Source organism: Odontesthes bonariensis, chromosome 1, assembly GCF_027942865.1.
Source record: "Odontesthes bonariensis isolate fOdoBon6 chromosome 1, fOdoBon6.hap1, whole genome shotgun sequence".
Lineage (NCBI taxonomy): Eukaryota > Metazoa > Chordata > Actinopteri > Atheriniformes > Atherinopsidae > Odontesthes > Odontesthes bonariensis.
In genome coordinates this window covers 30,446,578-30,474,237 of record NC_134506.1, presented here as the reverse complement: position 1 = coordinate 30,474,237, position 27,660 = coordinate 30,446,578, and the positions used below count along the sequence as shown (strand labels likewise).

Genomic DNA, 27,660 nt, shown 5'->3' with positions numbered 1-27,660 from the left:
AGCTTTGTGCAGCTCGTCTTTCTCATCTGTGCATTGATTTTTTGGAGAATATTGTTTATTGAAAGCTCACTCACAACGTCACAATATTTTGCATGCAATGCTGTTTGCCTTGAACATTCTTTAATTTGTTGCATTTCCAGTCCGAATGCAATCTGTAATTCTGCTTAAAGGATAACTGCAGTATTTTCAACATTAAGCCTCTTTTCTGAGTCGTCTGCAATGTTTTAGAACCCCCCTCACCGCTTTTTTGATGTTTACTGCTGTCTCCGGTATTTGCCCAATTTTGATTCATCTCAACCTGCTTCAGAACGGCAAGTCATGCGCATGTCTACAAAGGTCCGTAAAAGCACCATAAACGTCCGTTTTCAAAATCATCAACTCCCCGGAGTGGTTACTGGTGTGCACTGGTAATCCATATCAAATTTCGTTGCGAAAAGTTGCTTCTGTCGTGTTTTATTTGACATTTTGTATATCCCATTGAGTTCTATTGAAGACTGGATGTTCGTTGATATTACTCCGCCATCAAGTGGTGTGGAGTATAGCAAGTCAGATTCAACTGCTGAGCGGAAGTTTATCCACGGCTGTGAGGTGGCTAAGAAAATAGTTCGAGCATGAACGAGCGCCCAAATAAAACACGACAGAAGCAACTTTTCGCAACGAAATTTGAAATGGATTACCAGTGCACACCAGTAACCACTCCGGTGAGTTGATGACTTTGAAAACAGACGTTTATGGTGCTTTTACGGACCTTTTTAGACATGCGCATGACTTGCCATTCTGAAGCAGGTTGAGATTAATCAAAATTAGGCAAATACCGGAGACAGCAGTAAACATCAAAAAAGCGGTGAGGGGGGTTCTAAAACATTGCAGACGACTCAGAAAAGAGGCTTAATGTTGAAAATACCGCAGTTATCCTTTAAGATCAATTAATAATAAGGACTTGGGACACAGTGTGTGTAAGTTCCCTCAGCTAACAAGGTCCCCCACACAGTTGTAGCCTGCAGACTGACGATGAATGTCCAGAGTAGGATTGCTCTGGTATTCTCAGTATCTTGTTCTTTCAACTGTCAAAAATGGCCATGAAGGGATGTTAAGGTGTTTGTGTTCCTCTTCTCGTTACACAAACTGTGGCTTTCAGAGGGTGCTCCCAGCATGGGTTGGGACAATGATGCTCGCCCATTTGTAAATAACTGGGATGAAGAGGAGAGCAGAGCCAAAGACAGAAACCAGGAGGAAGGCCCACAAAAACATTCGATCCAAAACCTGGGCTACAAACTTCCAGTCCCGCACCACCTATAATAAAAGTGAGGCACGTGTCAGATAATCAGTGGGAATGTGATGAGTTTCATTTTATTCACTTTGATCATCAATTTGTTTACATGGTTTATTGTCTTTGTCACAATCTGTAGTTTTGTTTCTTGTCAAACAAAATACAAAGTCTAACTCACCTCTCTGACCTGATTTTCTTTCACCACATGCATGGTTATGTAGCGAATAGAGTCCAAAGCGGCTTGGAGGTTGTGTCGAGTGTAGAGAAGAGAGGAGAGCTCAGGCACTGAGTCCTTCACTGATCCTTGTCCGACAGCTCCCCCGACTGCACCTGTGACGTAGCGGTCCACGTGACTGCGCATGCACAGCAGTTTAGGCAGTCGATGCAGGAAAATCCTCCTTACCCACGGTGCCATGCCATGATGTGTAGAAGAAGAGCGATGGTGGATGTTGATCGCAAAGACTGTGATGACGATGGAGAGCGTGACGAAGATCATGGTGAAGACCAGGTACTCCCCGATAAGAGGGATTGCCTTTGAAGAAGAGGGGATGATCTCCTCAATGACCAAGAGGAAGACAGTGAGCGACACCAACACTGAGGTGCAGAGAGAAATCTTTTCACCACCGTTCGAGGGCAGATAGAAGACGAGAATGGTGAGGAAGGACAGGCCAATGCAGGGGATGATGAGGAAGAGGGTGTAGAAAAGTGGCAATCTCCGGATGATAAAGAAGTAGGTGATGGTGGGATAGGAGCTGCTGCCATCGGTCCTCAGACTACGGCTGCCGGTGGCCTTCACTATCTCCCATTCTCCATTGTCAAAATAGTCCTGCTTGTCTACGTGGAAGTCCTCCAGAATTATGTCCACCTATTCAAATATGGGCATGAAACCTCTTGTCACTTATGATCATGACTGAAATGTGTGCTCATACCACGGAGTGGACACTCACCTGGGAGCCATCGTAGGTCCAGGATCCAAACTTCATTGAACAGTTCTGGAGGTCAAAAGGGAAAAAGGTGACATCGATGGTGCAGGCTGATTTGTAATTAGCAGGAGGAGTCCAAGATATGGTTCCATCATACTTAACAACAGCCTTGGTAACAGTTCCTTCAAAACGTCCATCTGAGCTGTTGATAGAAATGAGTTTCAGCAAACAGGTTATTTTATATAAACTATAACAATTCCTACTTCAAAGAAAGCTGCAGGTTTATTTAAAAATTAACATAAAAGTTCCTTTGTTTTCAGAGGTTTCTTCTGATAACCAGATTCCCACATGAGACCTATCAGACTGGATCTTTTTCAGGGCATGGTTCCTGATGTAAATCAGAACATGTACTGGAACCAACCAAATGACTCCTGAAACTCTCAGTTCCTCAGTCAGGAAGAAACCCGCACATTGAAAGGGGTTTCATAATCTTTCAGAGTAACATCAGAAGAAATCCTGGACAATATTTAGTTAAATAAAACTCATTTGATGAGGCATAACCCTGACCTGAATGTGCATCTGACAAAAAAAAATCTATCTGGGAAAAGAATAAAAAAAATCTTCTAAAAAACAACCAGGAAACTGAAGATGGAGGGGAATTTTGCTTTTCAGTTAGACGTTCTGAGAAAAAAGTAGACAAATATTGTCAGATCAACCAGTGCCAAGCTAACAGACACCCAAATAGACTGAAACATGTAAAAGGATATAAGCTTCTTTTTTTTCTCTTTAAGGTTCCTGATTTTTTTTCATCTTCTTTGCATTGGTTGCAAATTCACAAGTAACAAAGAAGTTCTGAAATGATTTATTCTAGTTTTATTTTCAAACATCACAAAAGCCTATCCTTTTAGAAAGTGTGCAGGGATTGTTTGTCACCGATTCTGCTTTATTACATGCAACCTCATGAAATGTATGCAGTGCCCTTGAAAAAAAAATATTTGGAGGAAAATGGTCAAGTGAAGTGGTATAATATTTCTTAATCTTGTTTTCTGAATCTATTTGAGCACACTAAAAAATTCTATTTGCCTTAAATCCTACAGTACAAATTTTTTTTTATTCTATAAAAAATGCCACATACTTGTCATATAGTACAACATCGGGGAGCCAGATCCTGTCAGATGGGACGCGGATAGTTGTGATGCCCAGGTAGTCCTCAGGGTTCCATCTAAGTTTCATGTCAATCCACTCCTTCGTGAAGGAGAAAAACTCAATTCAATACGAAATGGGTACATTTCTGTTTCCAATTACCCTTTACAGAAAACATTTAACAAACTAAACTCATTTGCTTTCTTCAGACTTTCTTGAGGCAATGTTACTTATAACCCTTTCGTATCTGTACACTTGCAGTTGAATGACTTGGCTTAAAACAAAAGAGTGAAGTAAGGGGGAAACAGCTTGCCTTGTCTTACGGTAAAAATAAAAAATAAAAACTACAATAAGGTATACGTGATTTTGCATAGTTTCCTGAGGAGCAAATGAGAAACAGATGAGGAACTGCTTGATAGTAAATGCTTTGTTCATAGAAATATCCAGGACCTTACTGTATATTATCATTAACTAGCTAAAGGAGACTCTATATTGGTGAATCATTTTATGATGGGGAGTTTATTCATCTGGAAATTGATCACACCCCAACTTTTTTCATGGGTTGATTCTGATTATCTCTGATCCAAATACTGAGCAGCTCAGAATGGTAAGAACTCATTTATTACTAACCACTCCACCATTACTTACTCATTTTGTTTCCCCCTGAAGAAAAATGATTAGTTTTTCCATGATTCCTCCGTAGTTTACACTTATTTCCTTAAAAGCAAATTGGACTGCATGATTTTCAACAAGTATTAATCTATTTGATCAGTTATCATCAGTCCACATATACAGTAATATTCACTTTCTGTCACTTTAGAGATGGTTTTAGAGTTAAACAGTAACAACTTATTAAAAAAGGATGGGTATGATTGGAGATAGTCGCAGATAAATGTGAATTACTCATTACCTAATGATTTGCTAATATTTGATCTCCCAGCAAGTTGTGACGTCGTCATTATCTACAATTTAATCCTAAATTGGGCATTAGCAATAAAGCTTTACCTATCAAGCAGCTCCTCATTTATTATTGATATAATTCAGTAATAATGTGTGTATGTACCTTAATGTAAAATGTTACCATTACTAGATAGCAAATCTACTTGATTTGGAATAAACTTGCTATGCACGGAAATTATGACAGAATAGATGATAAACCAACGTCCCTGAAAAATCTTCAGCTCAGAAAACATGTTAATAATTAAAAAAAGGTTATAACCAAGGTTATGAGATGTGATTACAAAACATAAATCCTCTTTCACGATACAACTATGATTGACTGATGGACATCTTTGACAGGCCACTGCCCTTCCATTTCCTGTTCTACTTGACATAATCTATCACTGTGAAAGGAAGTAAATGACGTGAATGGCTCAGCCTTGTCTGTGGTAATAATTCATTAGATGCATGACAGACAGGACACCAGAGACTATGAATAAGGCTGACAGTAGCAAGGACTTGACATGTGGAGGCAGGTGCATAGGCGCAAGCCCAAATGATGAGAACTGTCAGTGAAATGCCACAAGCCCAAATTAAAAAGCCCTGCAGTGGGCTAGTCTGGTTGTCCCTTCATGCCGTGTGAGCTGAAGGCTGTTTCAGAGTACCTCTACAGCAATAAAGTGACATGGACAGCCATACAAGTTCCGTAACTGCATGTTTACTGATACTGACGTGTGATGCTCAATCAGTTAATCATGTTATAGTATATCTGTACTTGCCTGTTTAATCCACACATTGGTTGTCATTTGCTGGTTCTTCTCATCCTAGAAGTGTAAAACAAGATAATGATTTAAAATGAATTTGTAGTTGTAAAAGAGTCTTGCCATCTTCATACGGTAATGATTGAATTAACGTTCTGTTTTTGATCACAATTACTTTACATCCATCATGTTATTTTTATTAAATCGCGATAATCTTAGAAAAGCATTCAGAACCATTATGAATAATTACTATTTTTCCTCACCACGTCAACTAGTTGGGAGATAGCCAGCCCAAACTTCACACAGATCGTTTGGTTTAGGTATTCCACAGGACGAACCCATTTCTGGTAGTTTCCAAAGAGGTATTTGAACAGCATGTCCTCTTCTTTTGCATAGGAGGACAGTTTTGGAACCCCTGAAAAGTGTGTAATGACAAAAAAATAAATCTAAGTAATGCAAAGTTCATTCAATAAATGCAACAGAACCTTTGAACTGCTGAGTCATCTTTCAATCAATTCAATAATGACTTAATTTACTCCTCAATTTCTGATTCTGGTTTAAAACTGTACTGCATTCATTCAAAAAAGACCTGGCCAAATTCCTGAAACCTAGTTGCAATTCAGAGTTTTGTGCACTAAACTTTTGTTTTTTAGAAAGGGCAAAGAAAAAAAAGCAATGATACAAGCACATGCTGAATATTTAATACAGTAGTATAAAAGGAGCAGTGAGCAGGATTTAGAGACATGTAAAGTACCACAGACAATTAAAACCCTCTGGTTTACTCTCCCCTCCCTTCCTGTGTCAGAGGAAATATGCTGGCTCCTAAACAGAGGAAGTACAAAAGACCCCCTGTAGTGCCAGCTTCTGGTTTGACTGTTCTGGCTTCAACTATAGGTGGCTTCTTGTAATGTACCTAAACACAACAGTCTTGGATTTCACTTAATTCTACACCAATGAAAACACATTTAAGAATACTGTTTTTCTGCCAAGACATGCTACAGACTGTAACTAAAACCATGCTAAATACATTTTAAGCTTCCAATTAATGTCCATTAACTATTTTCATATATATTGGGTGAAAAATTTGTCAGCTTTCTATCTATTATGTTTGAACTGTTATGTCTGTTCAACTTACTCAAACGCATAATTGGTAGTTTTAGAAATTGCGGGCAGTCTTGTTTCTTGGTGCTTGTTTTTCATTACATATTCACTGTTTACAAATGAATCTTTTGATCGTTGTAACTGGTGCGTCACTCAGAGAGCATCTATCTGGGATTTCACTCAATGAGATCCAGATCCACTCCAGCAAATAGGTGCGTGCTTTGACTCTAAACAGCTTCTCCACTAGATTTCAGGAATTCGGCATGGTGTTTTTTGTGTAATGTTGCTTAAAGACAAGCAAACAAAAACTGAAAACATGCATACAGAATCAAAGGTTCGTCAAAGGATGAACGGGACAGTGGAAAATATTGATACATCTAAAACATCAAGGGCTACTGGTGAAAACATGACTTGTAATTGGTGATGGACAGAAAACTTCACCCCAAACTGTGTGCATGTATTTCTGTATAAGCTGAAAAAAATAAAAATACATTTAGTGCCAAATGTTTAAGCATGCCCTCAGAAGTATGACATGCAGTGATGGCCTTAAGTGAAGGTCACATGATGGATGCAACTGCTTTGCAAAGCTACCATTTCTTGGAATAGACAAACTACTGTACTGTTTAGCTGAAGCAGACCTCCACTGCAGCGTAGAGGATATTGATTACATTGAAAATCCCATTCAGTCACAAGCTGCAGCAGGGAACTTTGACCAGCCAAGGGCTACCTGCTCAGATAGCAAAATACACATACGATACCACATAAGAATAACTCCACTTTTTGGACATACCAGCTTTTACTTAATGTGTCTCTGAGAAAAACGTCAGAACAGAGTCACAGATGTGTGTGGGTCAACTTTATGAAAAAGCATTTTGACCCCTGTCCTCTTTGATACCTTTGATGGGACACTGCAGTGTCTCCAAACCTTCCACTTCTTCTGTAATTTAACAGATTTGGATTGAAAATGAAGACTTTCAAAATATAATTTTGTGTCAAATGTATCATCTTAGCGACGATAAGAAGATACACCAATAGCTTCTCCACCTTGCTCGTGTCGGTTTCTATAACCTGCCACAGCCCCACCCAGCAAGTAGAACAGTCAGACTGTCTGTCTTGAGGTCAGCACAAAGCCACTCAAAGCACTTTCACACTACATGCCACATTCACTCATTCACTCACACAGCACGTCTTAGCCCATATAGGCTACATAGTGTTTTTTTCTAAACATTCACACACATTTCATGGATGCATTAGTAAGCATCATGGGGTTGAGTATCTTGCCCAAGGACGCTTCAACGTGTGGCCCGTTGAATCAAAAATACCTCTTCCAATTGGTAGGCAACTGCTCTTACTCCTGAGCCACAACCACCCTGTATCCATCCTGCATTGTAAACCAGCAGTGCAATAAATTTAGTTTGTAGATGGAGAATGATGCTGGAAACATATTACAAACATGACCTCCAGTATCACTCTTTCACTGTGTGGATCAATGAGGTAAAGGCTTCAACACCCTCAATCAATGACTGTGCAATCAGCAAATTCATCATCTCTTTGTCTTCTCCTACACTGTCAGCAGCATCCTGCTTGACTGAAAAGACAGCTCCATAATCTGCTGTTATGTACCTTAATCAATGCTGATTCACTAGCTTATAAGTGGAATAGATATAGCCAGAGATGTGGAAATATTCAACATATGTATTCAACATAAAAAGTATGTGCTAGGATGGATGGAGGGAGCCCAATTAAACTCGGTGGAGTCAAATTTGTAGAGATGATACTGAGTAAAATTGATATTCAACATTCAACAGTGGATAGGCGGCAGTCCATGAATCGCTTCCCTTTGTTTGCACTACATTTTCGCTTCCACTTAAATTAAGCCTCATAACATTACCTTTAAAATTTTGTGTTTCTTATGGAAAAAAAAAAGTATTTTTTCACTTGACCATCTCTATATTGAAGAAGGCACTGAAGCCCTTGCATAGCAAGTGTCATAATACTTCAATGTGTTCCTCTGTAGTTAAAGGAAGCCTCCTCTAAAAACTATGGCTCCATACATAACCTCTCCTTGTGAAGGTAAGCAAAAATATACATGGTGTTGAATAAATGAAACACTATTAAGAAAAATAATAGTTAAAGCATGGTATCTGGTCCTCTCTAACTGCACCTTTTTTTTGTCAGATGTGTTGATGTTTTTGAATTTTTAAAAAATCCATCTTGTAGGTCTGTCACTGGCATGTAAAAGGGGTCAAATAATTATTGCATTTGGGCCAAATTTGTATTCACAACTAGAGATTTATTAGATACATCAAAGGATAAGAGAGAGCCAAGACGACAGGATGGGGGTATACGTTATCATTCTCACTATTCGAGAATGGGTATCAATCTCCATTCCACAGCCCAGATGGACAAAAATTGCTTACCTGAGATAAATAAACTAGATATTTGGAGCCTACATTGCCCCTTGCCATGGTTAAGAGACAAAGTACCATCTGAAAGTCTGCTAGAAGATGTGATTGGAGCACTACATACCTACTAGTACCATTACAAAGACCATACCAGCTTGTGTACACCATAGGAGCAGTGATCCAGGAGATGTTTGGCTACAAGTTCAACAACACAAGGAGGTTAGCCAGCTATCACAGCAGCAGAAATGTGCAATAAAGAAAGAACTTCCAAAGAAATATATCAAAGTGTCTGCTATAGTACCAAGGCACTATAAACTGCCAACCAAAGACTCACAACTCTTGCTACATGTCCAAGAAGGTACTAAAGAAGCAGAAGCCAGGAGATCAAAAGTATATCCTTAGTGGAATGGTAATACGTTAATAATAAACCCACCAAGAGCAGAGATTGAACAATACTAGAGAAGCATGTGGGAGAAAAAGGATAAGATGATCATCACAGCAGCAGAATACAAGAAAAAGACTGTAGTATAGAGAGTTTGACTGCACTCAGCCTGACATGACCTCTACCTAGCGGTTTAAATAACCACAGTCCATGAAGATGAGAAGACACATGGCTCAACACATCAGCAGGGTTAAACACCAACTACTGTTCCATAGAATCCTTACTTTAGATTGTAAGACATACAAATGTGTGCACTGCCTGAGTTGGCAACAAAGTTTCCAAAACTCAATGGGACAGTGGAAGACAGTGGAAGAAGTCAATTTAAAGCGAATTGCACAAGTGACCATCAAATACCAAGGAGGTGTTCTGTTCCTTCTACCTTTCTATATAAGTCTGAACCCCTTCAGCCTAATCATCACAAAGAGTGACTGTGGATACCACTTCTGAAGTGAAGCAAGCATCTGCGACATGGATGACATATCTGCCAGGATGGAGCAAGTTGCAGACTCACTGAGGCAAGTGACAGTGTCACTCGTACTAATTAAATGTAGCCAAATGGTATAAAAGAAATGCAAGACAATCAACTATTTTGCTTCACGGACTTTAAAATGAGTTTACTTTAATGTAAAAATGACCACCCAAGAAGCTACTGTTTTCACACTTCCAAATTTGTTTTTGCCAGAGAAAGTTGCTTCTTGGTCTATAAAACTATAAAAACACTTTTCACTCTCTCATTGACGATTTCTGCACATCTGCGTCTTCTTGTATCTTCTAGAGTTCAGTTTATACTTGACTGAGCAGTTTTCCCACCGAACCTTTGGTATTCTACAAGAGTAATTTCATTAGGCATCCCTTTTCATTAAAACACTCACGCAACGAGTGGCACAGGTGGGACCAGCTCAGCAATGGCAGCAGTAGAAGCAATGTGAGAGAGGTGGATGCCCTCCCTGCTCTCAGCATCATATCAGAGTTGGCACTGGATATACACAACTGGTCCCTTGGGCATCTCAGAGCTGTAAAATATTAAAAACAGTCGTTTCAAAAAGATATTGTGTGCAGAAAAAAATACAACAACACTTGAGTTATTAGGATAATAGCTTCAATTATGGCTTGGTTTTAAGGTTGATTCAGTCACTCCTGCTATGTAAAGCAAGTAAGCACCATTTACACTCAAGAGCAAACCACACTGATAACACGTATTTAACACACAGAACAACACCCTGCACAAGCTAAGAATGCCCTCTACCTTCACCTTGCTAACATGACCCTCTCAAAGGTACTGATTACATTCCACATAGGAGCACGCAAATGCTGAAAGCAACACATACCTCCTCTGACACTCTCCCATTAACACAGAAACTAGTAAGGCAATGGTTGAGGAGGTGGTGGGAGTCTTGACAACAGCGACAGTATGCTGCTCTAGTGCTCCTCCATTCCAGGCAGGTTCCTTTTTCTCGCCTCTCACAGACGTTGCTGCACTCCCTGCTGCCTCCAATTGTGCTCAGCCAATGCATCCTTCTCTCCACCTCCTCCTCCTGCTCCCCCTGCAGAGTCCACAACCAGCATCCCTCTCCTTCTCCGCGCAATCCGGTGAATTATCACAGGCAGGAACATACGCCCCCCCCCGTCATACAGACCCCTCGCTGCCTTAATCACAGCAACAAGCTCTGATCTGCTTCACATATGCATTACCACTAGAACTGCTTGTGTTCAAGCACAGTAATTCTACAGGTTTTGGTTACATCCTTACCTCTTGCTTTATTTTACTCTATTCAATTCTTTGTATTTGACACATTTGAATTTCTCAAACCCCAAATTCCCGTTTGATTCATTTGATATAATTTAGCTTATTTTTGCTTTGATGTGTGCAGGTACCTTATATTCCAACACACACACCTTGTCATTCTAAACAAATAGCTTTTCAAGTTTTCTCCTTGTTATCTTGTAACAGAAGCACAAATATTCATTATTAACACATATATTCAGAGGCTTAATGTAATTTTTGCTATGAACTATGAAGTGCAATTATGCAAAAGCTAAAAAAAATATATATTTTATTAAGCTTTTAGAAAATTAATCTTTAGACTAATTTTTGCCCTCAATCCAAAACAGAGACTATGAATATAGTCACAATGTATACTATATACTATGTTAAGAGAAATAAACAGTTAACATGAAAACTGTTGAGAGTGGATAAATGTATGAATGCATGTTGACTGTATTTGTTCAGGGGGAGACGTTGTTTCACCAAATATGGCATGGGGTCACGTGTGACTGATGACATCACCACTACCTTTATAAGACAGATGTTACCTCCATCTCTCTCTCTCTGTACCTGGCTAACTGAGAACATTATATGCACAAAAGGAATAAGCCTACATGCAGGATTTAAAAAAAAAAAAATTAAAACTGAGTTGAAAGTATGTGAAACTGCTTTTTTTTTTTTTTTTAAGAGAAGTGTTTATTCAATCTGATCACATCATCTCAATGGCATATCAAGCATCTTTTTGATTTGCTGATCCTACAACACCTTCCAAACTGCAGTAACAGGTTGCGTTCTTCGGGAAAGTAATCCCTCTGGGAGGAGAGAATAAAAGGACTAACTTTATTTTACTGTGATGCTGCCACAACACTAACAAGTTCATCTTGTGCTTATGGAGCAAAACCAGCAGACTGATGGCAGGATTAAAACGCGCTGCGTGCCAAACCAGTCGCATCGTCCTTGAATCCTCACCAAGTAATACCGTGGCAAAAGGCAGATCTTTGTGTACTGACGTTTGGATTACACCTTAATCATAATGAAGGCATAGGCTAAATAATGCAATGTAGCTTAGGTAGCCACGAAAATACGTATTACTGATGAGCAACGAACTTTGATGTCGGTTTGCCTGCAAGCGAAAGACTAATTGCAGGCTAAATTGAAACACAAACATACACTGCCTGTAATATTATTGGTCCTGTTGTGAGTATTCTCGTTATCACTGCTATTCGCACTTGGATCGGTCGTTTACTGTATTTGTTCATCGATTGCAGCGACAAGTGGTCTTCGGTGCAATTTAGGTCCTCCCCCTGAATACGGGAACACGGAAAATAATTCTCAGGGTTTGGCTTCCTGTTGAAGCACACAACAAGACGGACCACTGTGAGTAGAAATGTCTTGCATTAATAATGTATAATCATACTTGATGTTCATGGATTTTACAAGATAACTACTCAGTCGGGACAGACTGAGTAGTTATCTTGTCGGACCTGCAATGCTCAAATGCAGCTGCAGCTGAAATCGGGATATATATCCCGATTTCAGCTGCAGCTGCATTATTCCGTTTGAACCGCTTTTAAGGAAGCAGGAGAGTGGGAATAGAGTAGGAAAGAGTAGAGGCGTTTTATTGGAGCATGTCCAAGCATACATGGAAATACAAGATAGGGCAAAAAAAAAAAAAAAAAAACAATTATACTGTTACCGTGTACAATTGTAACGAGCTTGAACATCTATATTTGGCATGACCACCCTCATTCTTAGAAAAGCTTTCTTGTGAAAGCTTTCTTTTTTTTTAAGTAGTTCTCAGGAATAGTTGTCCAGGCTTTTTGAGAGACATTCCAAAGCTCTTTTTCGGATGTTGGCTGCTTTTTGTTTTGTTCTATGTCAACTTGATCCCACAAATATGTGTACATATATCTATCTCTCTCTCTATAGGCCTACATATATGTCTATATAGCTATATCCAGAGTGGTGTACTCTATAGCTCTGGCTATACCTAAATATATGTATATATATTACACACAGACCCACACACACATATATATGTGTCTGTGTGTGGTGTGTATTGTATTGGAAAAAGCAAAAAAAAAAAAAAACATTCCCGATGAATAATGGTAAATTTCAAAGACTGGACTGTAAATGAGTGAAACAACCAATGTCCAAAAAATACCTTAGAAGGAAACCACAGACAGCCAAAGGAATTACCAATAACATACACTATATTGCCAAAAGTATTCACTCACCCATCCAAATAATAAAATGTAGGTGTTCCAATCACTTCCATGGTCACAGGTGTATAAATTCAAGCACCTGGGCATGCAGACTGCTTCAACAAACATTTGTGAAAAAAATGGCTCGCTCTCAGGAGCTCAGTGAATTCCAGCGTGGTACCGTGATAGGATGCCACCTGTGCAACAAGTCCAGTCGGGAAATTTCCTCACTGTTCCACAGTCACTACGAGTATTGTATCGTAGACTTGTCTCAGCATTTTTGGAGCTTCTGTTTTCTTTGACTGCTGGCTTTCCTTCTCCGGCCTATTTCCTGTGGAGTTTACTGCCTGCTTGGATTGTTAATCTGGTTTGGAATTGTTTTCCTGCTCCCTTCAATCAGAACTGTTGTCGGCAATAAATTATATTGACAAATGGACCAACTTGGCAGTGTACTGCAATTGGGTCCTAACACCTCCCGTTACAACATATTACCACATAGTACCATGTATTACAAGAAAGTCTGGCTCCTAAGAACCACAATGTGCTGTAAAGAAATTGGGGTCCGCTCAAGACTTTTACACAGAAATGTGCAACTTATATAACTTATATAAGTTATAGAAATATGTAAGAAGTATGAAAAAAGTCAAAATAAATTTTGTACAGATGACACAGGATTGCATCACTGTTAAAATGTGTTGCAGTTACTTAGTACTTACAGTACTAAGTTTGAAATGATAACTACACATATCCTCTGTAATAACTAAAAAATACACTTTATTTGAGTCAGCTATTTCTTCCATTTCAGATGAGGCTGCTGTATTGCTGCAGTGCTTTGCTGCTGCTTTTCCTTCTTCCCGGAGCCTGTCAAGGTGGCAACATCTTGGTCTTTCCAACTGAAGGAAGCCACTGGATAAACATGGAAATTCTGCTTAAAGCTTTACACTCCAGAGGACACAATATAACAATTGTGCATTCCAGCAAAAGCTGGTACATCAAGGGTAACTCCACTTATTGCAATACCTTCACAGTTCCTGTGGAGAGAGCCCCAGATCAGAAATTTCTCACAAAAATTGTAACTGATATCATACAATTTGAACGGGGGGCACTCCCCTTGACGACTTTCCTTCACGCAACTTTAGGCATGTTTAGCACATTTATTGAAATCCATACAGCTGTGGGTGAATTTGTCTCTGCCGTACTGGATGACACAGAGTTGATCAAAACCTTGAACGAGAGCAGGTTTGACCTGGTGCTCACTGACCCCTGCTGGGGTGGTGGGGTTATTTTGGCCAAATATCTTGAACCTTCCTATGGTTTATAATGTGCGCTGGCTAGTACCTGAAGAGGCTCATTTTGCTATTGCTCCATCACCCATATCCTATATTCCTTTAACAGGATCTGGTTGCACTGATAAGATGACCTTTTTTCAGAGAGTCAAAAACATGATTTTATATTTAACAGCCCAGGTGTATGATATTCTGGCAACTAACCAAGTATACCAGCCAATATGTGACAAATATCTCGGATCTGATTATGACTTTAATCAGATCATGGTTGATACAGATATATGGCTCATGAGAGTGGACTTTGTCTTCGACTATCCACGCCCCACCATGCCTAATGTTGTGTACATGGGAGGCTTTCAGTGTAAACCTGCAGAACCACTTCCTGAGCATTTGGAGGAGTTTGTGCAGAGCTCTGGAGAGCACGGAGTCATCATCATGTCTCTGGGGACGTTTGTAAATGAACTTCCTGATGACATGGCAAATGAATTTGCCTCAACTTTTGCTAAGTTGCCACAAAAAGTCATCTGGAGGTACAAAGGTAGCAGACCGTCCACTCTGGGCAACAACACTTTGGTGGTCGACTGGATGCCACAGAATGACCTTTTAGGACATCCTAAGATTAAATTATTTGTTGCTCATGGAGGAACAAACGGAGTCCAAGAGGCCATTTATCACGGAGTCCCAGTTGTGGGTCTACCCTTGTTTTTTGACCAGTATGACAACCTGCTCCGTCTGCAAGTGAGAGGAGCAGCTAAGACTCTCACAATAGCCACAGTAGACAAAGATGAAAACTTCCTGAAGGCCATACAAGAAGTCCTGAACGAGCCGTCCTACAGGATGAACATGCAGAGACTCTCCAGGCTGCACAGAGATCAGCCTATGAGGCCGATGGATGCCGCCCTCTTCTGGATAGAGTTCGTCATGAGACACAAAGGTGCAGCTCACCTGAAAGCCCAAGCCAACAGAATGCCCTGGTACTCCTACCACTCAGTAGATGTAGTTCTGTTCCTCACCGGAGCTGTGCTGCTCATGCTTATAACAACTGTTGTCTTCATCAGGTGTTTATGCAATGCAGTGTGTAAACATAAAGTGAAACGTGATTAATGGGTCAAGAATATAAATTATGTACATAGATCCTTTTTGCCATTTAGTGTAACATTTTTTAAGCCCTTGTTTAATTCATATAGATATGATCTGCACTATGTCATTTTAATTCACTTAACATTTTTATTCAAATATTTGTTTGGATTAAATTGATGTAGAGACCCTCTACATTTGTTTCCGAGTAAAACACATTTGTATTTACCTCATTGTGAATATTTATTCTCTATATGTTGAAGCCATTTTTGAACACATGTTTAGTTTGTGTGTGTTTGGCTAAGGATATTGTTAGGGTGCCCCTACCTTTGGGTATAACTGTGTTTTAAAAGAGAATATTGGATCACACTAGAACAGGAAATGGCAACGTTGTATAAAAATGTTTTTAATTCATGACAATTTATAATTTAGTAAACCAATTATTTAGCTACATGCAGGTATCTGTCACAGTCTAATCACTCAGTTTAAGCCTCTTTGTGAAGTATTATTGATTTCAAATTAACTTTGATAAAGCCAATGGTTTGCAGGTACCAGCTGCAAATATGGGTCCAGATAGATTGTCTGGTTCTGCCAAAGGTTTCTTCCTGTTAAAAGGGACTTGTTTCTCTCCACAGTCGCCTCATGCATGTTCAGGACGGGAGATTGGATCAAAGAGAAGTTTCGGTGGAATCTGTTGGTTTCTGTGAGGGACCGAGCCGGTCAAACATGAGGACACAGAAATAAGTTTCAAGAAAAATGGGTTTATTCCCAAAAAATAACAAACTTTAAACAATAGTTACAGGGCCCTTAAAAGAGGTCAAATGAGGAAACTAAACTCAAAGCCAAAAATCAAGATTTTAACATTACGGTTAAAAACAAAAAACTTACCTGACACACAACAAACAAAGGGGACTTAAATATTGACTGATCAGACAATAATGACACTAAGGAAGAGGGAAACATCAACACAAATTTAATTAACAAAAGTAACTAAAAACAGTTAGCTTAAGAATCAACTTAAATGACTAATAACTACACAAAGTTAACAAAATAAGCAAATCACAAAAGCAAAGAGAATTAATACAAAAATTAAAATGAAGACTCCATAGTCTTGCCCCCTCTAGATGGTATCACCCAATCAATCTGGGATTGGAGTGTGCCAGCCAGAGTGCTTTGTTTCAGCCCAGTCCAAGGTACTCCCTCACAGCACCAACAAAAGAAAACACAACAAATTAAATATTTGACAAAATTAAACATACAAAAGATATGCTCAATGAAAGACTAATTCCATATCTAATTAGACACACCCATTGCTTCCAAATGCCACAGTACTGGTTCCATCAATCATTAAACATGTTATCGTTGCTCTTTGCTCACAGATTGATTTGCTATCCTGTTGCCTTTAACTATCCTGGACAGGTTTCACTAGGTTAAAGAGCATACGTAGCTATGGTTCAGCGACACACTCCTGCATTTCATACATCTGGATTTTAACATTCAACAAAATTCAAACAACGTGGCCTTTCCTGACTTGACAGCCAAGACTGACCACAGTAAGCAGAAAGCATGTGTGTTATGAATGTGAATTCATATGCCCTAATATACATGTTTGTGGACCTTAAGGTAACGCTTCTGTTCAGCCATCAGATTTGTGCTAGGCGTGACCAAGGGCGCTGTGATATTTTAGTAAATCTCCTTCACTGCTCACTTGGAAGAACAGTAGTCGTGTTTAAAATGAGAACACATATGTGTGTACTGATTTATAATAGCATTGACATTAATCTATAAATTTACATAGAATTCACTAAGCTACGTTCATGAAATCTGATTAGAATTGCCCCTTGCTGAAGACAATCTGATCATGCTGTATCAGTTTGTTACAAATACCTTTTGTTGAGATATTCATGTGTTTGAACAAATAAAAAATGTGTCTGTCATGATCAACCATAAAGACCGCTGACAACGAAAAGGGATTCAACACTGAAAGTGTCCCGTTTTATAATTGGTACTAACATTGGTTCATGTGACTCAGGAACAATCTACAAAGGAGCCATTTTGATCTGAAATTTAATTTAAACACACTAATCAATCAAAATAATGAAGGCGCTGTACATAGATAGCATGGTGAAATCATTAATAACACCTTTAACCCCATTATTTCATATTAAAATTGTTGCTCTAAAAATAGCCAATAGTAAGAGAGTGTTTTTTTGTTTTGTTTACATTACTTAATTTGGAATGACCACTTTTTACTGCTCAAACATCTGTAACAATTTTGTATCAGTCAGGTGTTTGTGAATTTCTTTCATTTCAGATGAGGCTGCTGTATTGCTGCAGTGCTTTGCTGCTGCTTTTCCTTCTTCCCGGAGCCTGTCAAGGTGGCAACGTCTTGGTCTTTCCAACTGAAGGAAGCCACTGGATAAACATGGAAATTCTGCTTAAAGCTTTACACTCCAGAGGACACAATATAACAATTGTGCGCTCAAGCAAAAGCTGGTACATCAAGGATAAGTCTTCGTATTACAGTGTCAATACAGTTCCTGTGGAGAGAACCTTCGATCAGGAGTTCATGAAAAAAATTGTATCTGAGCATTTAGAATATGAACGAGGGGCACTCCCCTTGACAAGTATTCTCCATTCTACTGTAGGGATGTTAAGTACATTTGTTGAAGCTCACAGTGCTGTAGGTGAATTTGTCTCTGCCGTACTGGATGACACCGAGTTGATGAGAAACTTTAATGAGAGCAAGTTTGACCTGGTGCTCACTGACCCCTGCTGGGGTGGTGGGGTTATTTTGGCCAAATATCTGAACCTTCCTTTGGTTTATAATGTGCGCTGGCTAGTACCTGAAGAGGCTCATTTTGCTATTGCTCCATCACCCATATCCTATATTCCTGTTGTAGGATCTGGTTGCACTGATAAGATGACCTTTTTTCAGAGAGCCAAAAACATGATTTTATATTTAACAACTAAAATGCAAAGTTACCTAGCAGTTAACCAAGTATACCAGCCAATATGTGACAAATATCTCGGATCTGATTATGACTTTAATCAGATCATGGTTGATGCAGATATATGGCTCATGAGAGTGGACTTTGTCTTCGACTATCCACGCCCCACCATGCCTAATGTTGTGTACATGGGAGGCTTTCAGTGTAAACCTGCAGAACCACTTCCTGAGCATTTGGAGGAGTTTGTGCAGAGCTCTGGAGAGCACGGAGTCATCATCATGTCTCTGGGGACGTTTGTAAATGAACTTCCTGATGACATGGCAAATGAATTTGCCTCAACTTTTGCTAAGTTGCCACAAAAAGTCATCTGGAGGTACAAAGGTAGCAGACCGTCCACTCTGGGGAACAACACTTTGGTGGTCGACTGGATGCCACAGAATGACCTTTTAGGACATCCTAAGACTAAATTATTTGTTGCTCATGGAGGAACAAACGGAGTCCAAGAGGCCATATATCACAGAGTCCCAGTTGTGGGTCTACCCTTTTTTTTTGACCAGTATGACAACCTGCTCCGTCTGCAAGTGAGAGGAGCAGCTAAGACTCTCACAATAGCCACAGTAGACAAAGATGAAAACTTCCTGAAGGCCATACAAGAAGTCCTGAACGAGCCGTCCTACAGGATGAACATGCAGAGACTCTCCAGGCTGCACAGAGATCAGCCTATGAGGCCGATGGATGCCGCCCTCTTCTGGATAGAGTTCGTCATGAGACACAAAGGTGCAGCTCACCTGAAAGCCCAAGCCAACAGAATGCCCTGGTACTCCTACCACTCAGTAGATGTAGTTCTGTTCCTGACCGGAGCTGTGCTGCTCATGCTTATAACTACTGCTGTCTTCATCAGGTGTTTATGCAATGCAGTGTGTAAACATAAAGTGAAACGTGATTAATGGGTCAAGGATATAGATTATACATAGATTGATTTTGCCAATTAATGAAACATTTTCAGAGCTTAGTTTCTTGAGAAATGTTTTGAGTTTTTTGTCATAAATTGCTAAGTGAGAGTATAATTTATTGGACTTGGAGAGATGAAGCACAGCCAAAAGAAGAACCCCTAAAATTTAACAGCGTTGCTTTGGTGGTCGATGTTCTTAATCAGCTCTCTTGTATTATTATTTTGATTGAAAACATCATATGAATTAAATACCCTCTTTTGTACATGAATGTTGAAATGAAATGAAATTAAAACTTGTTCAGCTGGTAATGTGGTTGTGGCTCAGTGCAGTTATGTGTGTACTGTAGACATGACAGTTAGTGCAAGACACTCAGATCAGAGTACTACAGATACTTTAAGCCTACTGGGATTTTTACACCCAGCCATGTCAAGGATTTTCATCAATAATCACAAAAAATAGAGTGTGAAACTCAGATAAGTGAGAAACTTATCTCTGGGGAAAAGAAAATGCATGTCAGAATTTGGGGTGAGCAAAAATCAGGCTGCTAGATGTTACAATGGGGTTCAATTTGGGCAACTCACAGTCAACTGAGCATCATTAAAAGGCTCCCACATAACAGAGTTCTGCTTTAAACAATGACTGGGCAATTTTGACCACTTTGCACTAACCTTCTAATAACTACTTTCAGCAAGATAACACACTACGTCACAATATGTATTTTCAGACTCCTCCACTGTACACTAATTGCCTCTGCAATCACCAGATCTGCCCTCCTTTGAGATGTGGTGAGCTGAAGATCAGCATCAAGAGAGTCCTACCAGCAAAGCTGCCACTACTGTATCATACTGTTATGTCAATATAAACCCAATTCTCAGAGGAATGTTCTCAGCAACTGAAACTCTTTGAATTAGGGTAAGTGAAGCAATCCAAATATTATTTGGATTTGGCACCTCCAACCGGCAGCATGACCATTCTGTGGCTCCTTCTGTTGCTGCCTCTATTGTTTGTGAAAGGTAAACAGTTTTTGAATGGGCTTGTTTAACTCTGTGCCTCACCCTTTGTTCATTTTGGGGGTTTTAAATTAAAAAAGGAAGATTTTGACATCTCAGGAAGACCAGTTGGTAAGACGTGAAGAACTGCAAAATAAAGGGCGAGTAGGCAGGTAGGGAAAATAGTAGTGATGTTACGAGATGTGTCGAGGCTGGCTTCATTTAGGGGAGGAGCTGGAAATGATGACGTCCGAAGCTTCGGGAAGTGGTTCAGATTTTCCCTCTAGTATTGACAGGCACATAGATATGGATATAGAATGGCTAGATGCGTTACGTCTGAGTTTAGTCGGCCATCTTACCACAGGCAAGCTGCCTGGTGGGAGGCAGTCAAACCTGAGGTAAACTGAGTTACGGTAAGTGATCTGCTCTGACACCATTACTCTTATCTCGCAGAAATATATATTTAATAAACTACATAAAATTTAATAAACTATGATATATATAGATTATATATAGTTACATATAAATTATAGATAGTTACATATAGGTTAATAGATAGTTACATATAGTTTATAGATAGTTATATATAGTTACATATAGATTATATATAGTCACATATAGTTAATAGTTACATATAGTTTATAGATTTTTATATATATTTTATATATAGTTACATATAGTTTATAGATAGTATACTTTTTATATAGTTAATTCGATTCAATTTGATTTGTACAGCACCAATAACAACACAATTGTCTCGCAGCGCTTTACAGACAGTACGAGGAGCACCCATGAGCAACAAGGGCAAGGAAAAACTCCACAATAGGTGGTTTAGTTAGAAAGAAACCTTGGGCAGATCCGGCGGCTCATGAACTTGACTCAACGTCCTAGGGTTATTCGTCTTAAGTACAGTCTGTAGCTTCCAAGTAATAGACCATAGTTTGCCAATGGATTTTGAGGTTCAATAAAGTTTTGGAAATAGGACAGGCAAGTCCAGGTATTCATACATGCAGTTAAAACATTGTTAATGCTTGAAAGTAGAGTAAAGAAAGAAGAAGAAAAGCAGGAGGATGAGGGAGAGAGAGAAAGAGAGAGAGGTTGGTTGTACAACTCATCACATGGGGGGGGGGGGGGGGGGGGGGGCATAGATATGTAGAATGGCATTCTATACATATCTGTGCGGGTAGGGGGGTCAAGGACAGAGGAATACTCAAAAACCCACATTCAGTACTTCACATACTAAAAGACCCTGTGCGATATTTTATTTATTCGGTCATCTGTGCAATAATTCATGTCACTACTGTGCAATATCTATTTATGGTCAGACTATGTGCATAAAATGTGTAATTAACACAAGTGTAGTGCAATATGGGCAATAACTCAACCATAGTGCTTTAACTTATTTTATTTAACTCTCTTTACTTTGTATATCTTGTATAGCCTATATTCTTTTTTACACTTTGTTTTAGATTATTCTATATTAATTATATTTTAATTATATATTATATTAATTATTCTATACTGTATTTTAGATTTATAGAGATCCTATGTGTGTGTTTGGAGCTACTGGGGACTTGAATTTCCCTGAGGGAGTCATCCCAAGGGATAAATAAAGTTGGGGCAAATAAACGTGAAATATTTACGTTTTTATTTAAAAAAATAAATATGGACTTTGTCTGTAGTGTGATAATTAGCTTACTACTTTGATGTAGTCTGCTCACTTGACCACGAAAAGACGAACGTCTGCTCACTTGACCGCAGTATCAGTCCGGTTAACCAAGAATGGAGACACGCTTACATTTCCATTCAGTGTTAAAAGCACTTTCTGTCCAGTAGATGTAGCTATTCTGTTACTAAACTACAAGAAAAGTAAAGTAAGGACGCTTTAAAAAATCAAATGAAATGAAAAGAAAAGTGATAGATTGTATGTCTGTAGGTACAACCCTGTTTGAAAATGACAAAGAACACAAAGTAGGACAACGTGAGAAATATTTAAACGAAGAAATGTTTTGCTTTAAAAAACTCTATTATATACTTTTTCTTTATAATGTCTGGACAAGTTTGTGAAACTGCACCACGTCTTTTCATGTGCTAAAATGCATATTCATACTATCTGAGATCCTGGCGAACTCTGGACTGACAGTAGTTAAGATGCCCCCCCCTTCTTTAGCCTGGCGTATGCAGCGTCAATGATTTCCTAATAGAAATCAGATATTAATTCGTCAGACCACCGTCATAAACGAGCATGGGCCCAGAGAAGGAGGCAGTGTTTTTAGATCTTGTTTGCAGCAGTTTACTTTACAGAATCATGTGCTCTTTGTTTTTAATTCAGTGCTGCCTGAGGCCTGAAGACCACAGCAACCCTGTGCTGGTTTTCAACCTTTCGTCAAGACTGGGTGTGCACCAAACATCTCTTGGTCATCTGAAGCGTTTAGTCATATCATGAAGCAGAGGGTGCCATATGCAGGCAGAGTGTTTAGCACTGATGCCACAAAGCAGTCAGATTCCTGAATTCAAACCCCAGCCGAGGCCCGTATGCATGGAGTTTGCGTGTTCTCCCTTTGCCTCTGTTTTAGGTTTTGTACTCATAATTCTCTCCAGAGACATGTATATAAGATCACTGTGTGATTCGGGATTCACCTTAGTCGTGAATGTGTTCTGATTTAGCCAATTGTACCATTTTACCCAACGTTGTAAGTTCTTTCGGAAATGGCTGTAAATCAACATTTGGTGTAGCCATCCTCTGACTTTAAAGCAATGCTGTTAAACTGGTAGATTCCCATTAGGTTTTTCCAAGCATCTTCTTAAACTTCTTTATTTCTTCCATCTAGTACAGACACTCATTTTGGGGGTATTTATTTATCCATTTTAATGCTATGTTGCTTGTATGTTGTTGTTTTTTTTTGCTATCGACAAATCATTTTATGTTTTACTTTTGTTTTTTAAATTGTTATTTTGTCTTTTATATTCATCGCTGAACATTTTTCTGCATTCAAACATGCAGAATAAACACCAGACTCCCTCCAGATGGTACCACTTGATCTAACCACCTAGAGTTACAAATATGTTCGATCAGTACCACATATTTAGAATATTCAGTTTACGCTTGAAATGCTGAATTAATAGGACAGGTGACCATAAGGTCAATCTCAACCAGCAGGTGGCAGACCATGCTTAAATAAATGTGAAAATAAAGGCACACACTCCAAGGAGTCTCACAGAGAAGCAATGAATAATGAGAGTGCATTCCACAGCTAATATGTTTAAGATATTTGTAAACAGAAACACGTTTATTATATCCAACAAAACTTGTCAAACTTATTTGAAAAAGACTGTTGGTTCACACACAGATTTCCTGGAATCATCAAAATAATTTCCCCATTTTGCAAGGTCGGAACAAGTACAGAATTAAATCCTCTAGCAGGAGGACCGCAAGATGTTTCTCACCAGGCTTGGTTCTGGGATTTTATTGACTGTCTGGTTGTTAAATAAGCTTGATGACTGAGTCATGTCTGCCCAAATCTGTATGTGTTCTCAGACTCTGGAGCTATGAATAGAAGAAGACGAAGCACACTGTGCGAAGCTGAACTTCCACATGCCTAATGCTCTGCAGTCTCACTGAAAAAAACACATACTTAAATTGTGTTCTTGTGGAAAGTTTTGGATGCCTTTTTTTAAAGGGGAAACCTGAGTACGAACATCCACCATACAGTGTGCAAAGCAAAACTGAAATAGACATCTTCAAATGTTTTGACAGAGGTGGAAGTGAGCTGTAGGAGGAGAGTGAATACAGGGTTGGGTTTCTTTCTGAAGGTGGATACTGTATTTTAAGGACATAATTGCTGTGTGAATACAATGAGTAATTAAACTGCTGCTGCAATTGTCTAGCCAGTGGTCTATTTGAGCGAAGAGTATGGTCTCTTTAGAATCTAATTATATGCTTTAAGTTTGCTCTGGTGTGCAGCTCATTTCTCCATAGCTGTTGGACTTAAAAAGGCAAATATACAGTTTTTGCCTGTTCCCCCTCAAAGCTCCAGGGTCAAAATTATCTTTAGAGCACACTGCTTCAAACATTGTTAAACGTCAGTAAGAAATGTCCTTGCAACAACCGGTCGTACATTACCGGCTGTAATACAGTGTGTGCTCAATGTCAATAAAGAGGGATGCTCTTTTCTCTATTGATTTTTACTGTGGACTGCAGCACCAGCCTTTTTAAAGCCTGTGCTAACAAGTAACACGGCTAAAAGTCAGAGGGAAGAATTGTAGCTGAGTGGTGGCCGACACAAGGTGTTAAAGATGGATTATATTATCACGTAAGGTTTTTTGGGAATGAGTTGCATTGAAGAACCGATTCTCCTGTTGAAATAATTCAAGGAACTTGCTTTAAAAAAAAAAATATATATATATATATATATATATTCATGTGAATCCAATGTTACTGTAAAGGAAAAGCTTTAGGCGCCATGAGGCACAAAGCAGACAGGTGAGAGCGATCATTACAATAATCAATGATGAATATCACTAAAAGATATCAACAAGACAAAAGGGACTTAAGCCTCACAAACTCTGTCAGACTTTCTGAGCTAAATGCAGTCAGCATGCTAACAGGGTAATCATGAAAATCCAGACCAGCAAAAAACAGGACGAATGTTAAACCATGTTTGCCTTTAACATGTTTGCATACTACCATTTGCTTACAGGCCCTAAACACACCGTGCAGCACAAACTGATGGCAGTTTCATTAGCTACGCTTGTTTGGGCAGAGATAAAATTACTGGGCAGGTTTGGTGATACCATGATGCTGCGTGTTAGTTGAGTACAGAAAGTGCACACTGAAGTCACCCATTAGGGGTCATGCACACACAACCCAGTCCTCTGCACTGACACCAGCCCCCATCAACTCAACTGGTGCCAATTTTCAACGTTGTCAAATGTGAAAATGAAGCCAAGTCATAGAGGTATGACTAAATAAAATGCATCATTATTTTATTAGTATCATTATTACTGATGCAACACATTTTAATGCGTTGCATTGAGGCCTTTTATTCTTTTAGGAAAGGTTCAGTAACATCTGAGTTTTTCAGATCTTGCCTGATGGATTCAAGGCTTGTTTTTTAGGTATCACTTATTCATAGAGCCCCAATTTGTTCAGTTTGGTCTTAAAGTTGTTGATCTGTTACACTCTGATTTCCCCTTTTTTATCTGAGGTCCCCAAACTCTGGACTTCCTATTGCTTACATACTGTATTTAACACATTTGATGCCGTTGATAAGGTTCGTTTGATCAGCTTTCTTCAAATACTTTGAACAGAATCTTATTAGGCACATATTTCTTTATAAACCAAGAATAAAATCATTATATTGTTCCACTGGTTTCAGTCCCTCATAACTGCCCAGTTCTGTCATTGTCCTGCCCTGGATATATGAGAAAGATTAAATTCTGAGACAAAGCATTTATGGATGGTTCCATGAAAGTGAGTGACTGCAAACAGAGCAAAATGTGGATAAACAGCCCTGGCTCCTTGCGTGCTGGAGTAAGGAGACTTTAACAGCCTGTAGAACAGCATGTCAAACACTGTGGTCAGTTTATTGGGCTGGTGGCGACACAGGGCAGCCCGGGATGTCTGACTATGACTTGTTTTCCCCACAGCTGCTTTTAGTGACAGCATCTTGCTTTAACCAAACTATTTTTATCTCAAAGTGGAATAATCACCACCTCTGCTGTACAGAGCCTCTAAATGGTAATGCTGCCCTTGTGTGACTGTTGTTCCTCACACTGTCAGTCATATCTCCAGTGTAATCAAAGACAGATTATTGGTAGGGACATGTTGTTTTTCCTTCAATTTCTTCCTATATTTAACCTAGGGATTTTATGCCAACAGCTAGTATCTTTTTTCTGTCATTACCTTCAACACATCCAGACTGACGTCCCAACAGGTGACAGATGATTCACGAAATTGTGGAGTAACGTGGGGACATGACAACCATAATTCCTCCGCCAACATTTGATTACACAGTCCTAATGCCTTAGCTGCACTGTTTTAGGGGAATCTTTGTTAACACTGATCATGAAGTGTTTAAAGCACTGACGTGACAAGCTAGACGTACAGTGCGTTTCTCTCTGTCTCATTTCGCTGCCATCATCCATCACGCTGCCAGAGTCCTGCCTGCTGTCATGAATGATTGATGAGACCTTCTGATTCCATCCTCTGCATCCCTCGTGCTCTGATTGTTGGGAGCTAATTTTGACATTAGTCTGTGGAATTGTGTTGCCTGTGCTGTATTGGAAACAGGCATTTTTGACAGGAAGTTTTGCAAAAACATGTGCATTGTTTCAAGTATGCAAATGTCTCTGTGTTCATATTCAAGGTTTTAACTCAAGTAGTGTGTGGTAACCAAGCAAAGAGATTAATTCAAATAAATTAGATTTTCATTTCATTTCATTCGCATAGCACCAATTCTCAGCAAAAGTCATCTCCATCTTCAAGCGTCAGCAGGCGAATGTTGTGATGGATCGCATCACATTTAGCACTGAGATCCAACAGGACAAACGCAGACACAAATCCACTATCAGAGGCCAGGAGCAGATCCTGACTGAAACTCTTCAGACTGATCATTTCTGCGTAAATAATTATAACATACATGTAATATCTGCAAATATATTAAATACAGATGTGAAAATGGATATAGGTCTATAATTTGCAGTCCAGGATCAAGAACTATAAGGTTTGATTACAGCAACCTTATAAACCTGTGGTACACACCCTGTTAACAAGGACAAACAGATCAAATCTAATATGAAAGTGTTAATTAAGGTAGAAAACCTCCTTAAATGATCTGGATGAAAGGGTCTAAATACAAGTTGATGGATCTGATTAAAGAACTTCATTCAGTCCTTGTTTCCTTGCTGTTTTGTAGATGTTTTACACATTACAAAAACAAAAATGTGTTTTCAAAATGAAGATGGTTAAGGTTTGGGATAAGAAAAAAAAATTTGTTTGGAACTGCACAGCCTGAGATCATTCACACTGATTAAACGGGACTCTTACTCTAAAGTCAGTTTGGCCACAGAAACTTCCCTTCCAGATCGTTTGTCTTATGTATAGTGAGGTAACATATTAGATAACAGTGTTTGTTGATTGAAGTACCCTTGATTAAGTAACTGTTCTTACTTTGATTAATTCTTTTGTACTATTTCAAGTGTGAAGTTGTGTGAGATCATCGTACGTCTGCTGCGATAACTGCTGGTTGTGAAGGTTCCACACATGACTGAGCGAATTAAGTGCTTCATAATGGTTGTACATTATTAAATTAACACAGTAGTGGACGATTTCAACACTTTTAAGTTGCAGGAATCTTTGCTAACAGCTTTCAACTTAACTGTTAGTCAGTGAGGTATGAGAATCTGCATCATATTTTCAGTCAATGCAAAGATGTTTTAAAAACTGGCTC

At 39.1% G+C, this 27,660-nt stretch overlaps 1 protein-coding gene and 2 pseudogenes across 1 annotated transcript; 2 read left to right on the top strand and 1 right to left on the bottom strand.

The window, feature by feature from the left end:
• Positions 1-898: 898 nt before the first annotated feature.
• Positions 899-10,554, bottom strand: chrna5 (cholinergic receptor, nicotinic, alpha 5). Its single transcript, XM_075464013.1, has 8 exons — positions 10,313-10,554; positions 9,857-9,997; positions 5,300-5,451; positions 5,055-5,099; positions 3,329-3,438; positions 2,218-2,395; positions 1,449-2,135; positions 899-1,293 (listed from the first exon to the last, which is right to left on the bottom strand). Exons 2-8 carry the CDS (start codon positions 9,945-9,947, stop codon positions 1,135-1,137), a joined length of 1,422 nt encoding a protein of 473 aa, XP_075320128.1. The 5' UTR covers positions 9,948-9,997; positions 10,313-10,554; the 3' UTR covers positions 899-1,134.
• A 1,140-nt stretch (positions 10,555-11,694) lies between these two features.
• LOC142378961 (UDP-glucuronosyltransferase 2A2 pseudogene) lies at positions 11,695-17,607 on the top strand (annotated as a pseudogene).
• On the top strand, positions 13,887-19,519 carry LOC142378969 (UDP-glucuronosyltransferase 2A2 pseudogene; annotated as a pseudogene).
• The last annotated feature ends 8,141 nt before the right edge of the window (positions 19,520-27,660 follow it).

Coding starts and splice junctions, on each gene's coding strand:
- chrna5 (XM_075464013.1), bottom strand. CDS start 9,947: ATGATGCTGAGAGCAGGGAGGGCATCCACCTCTCTCACATTGCTTCTA. Junction 3,439..5,054: donor CCAATGTGTGGATTAAACAG/GCAAGTACAGAT, acceptor TCCTTCACGAAG/GAGTGGATTGACATGAAACT. Junction 2,396..3,328: donor GATGTTGTACTATATGACAA/GTATGTGGCATT, acceptor TTCTATCAACAG/CTCAGATGGACGTTTTGAAG.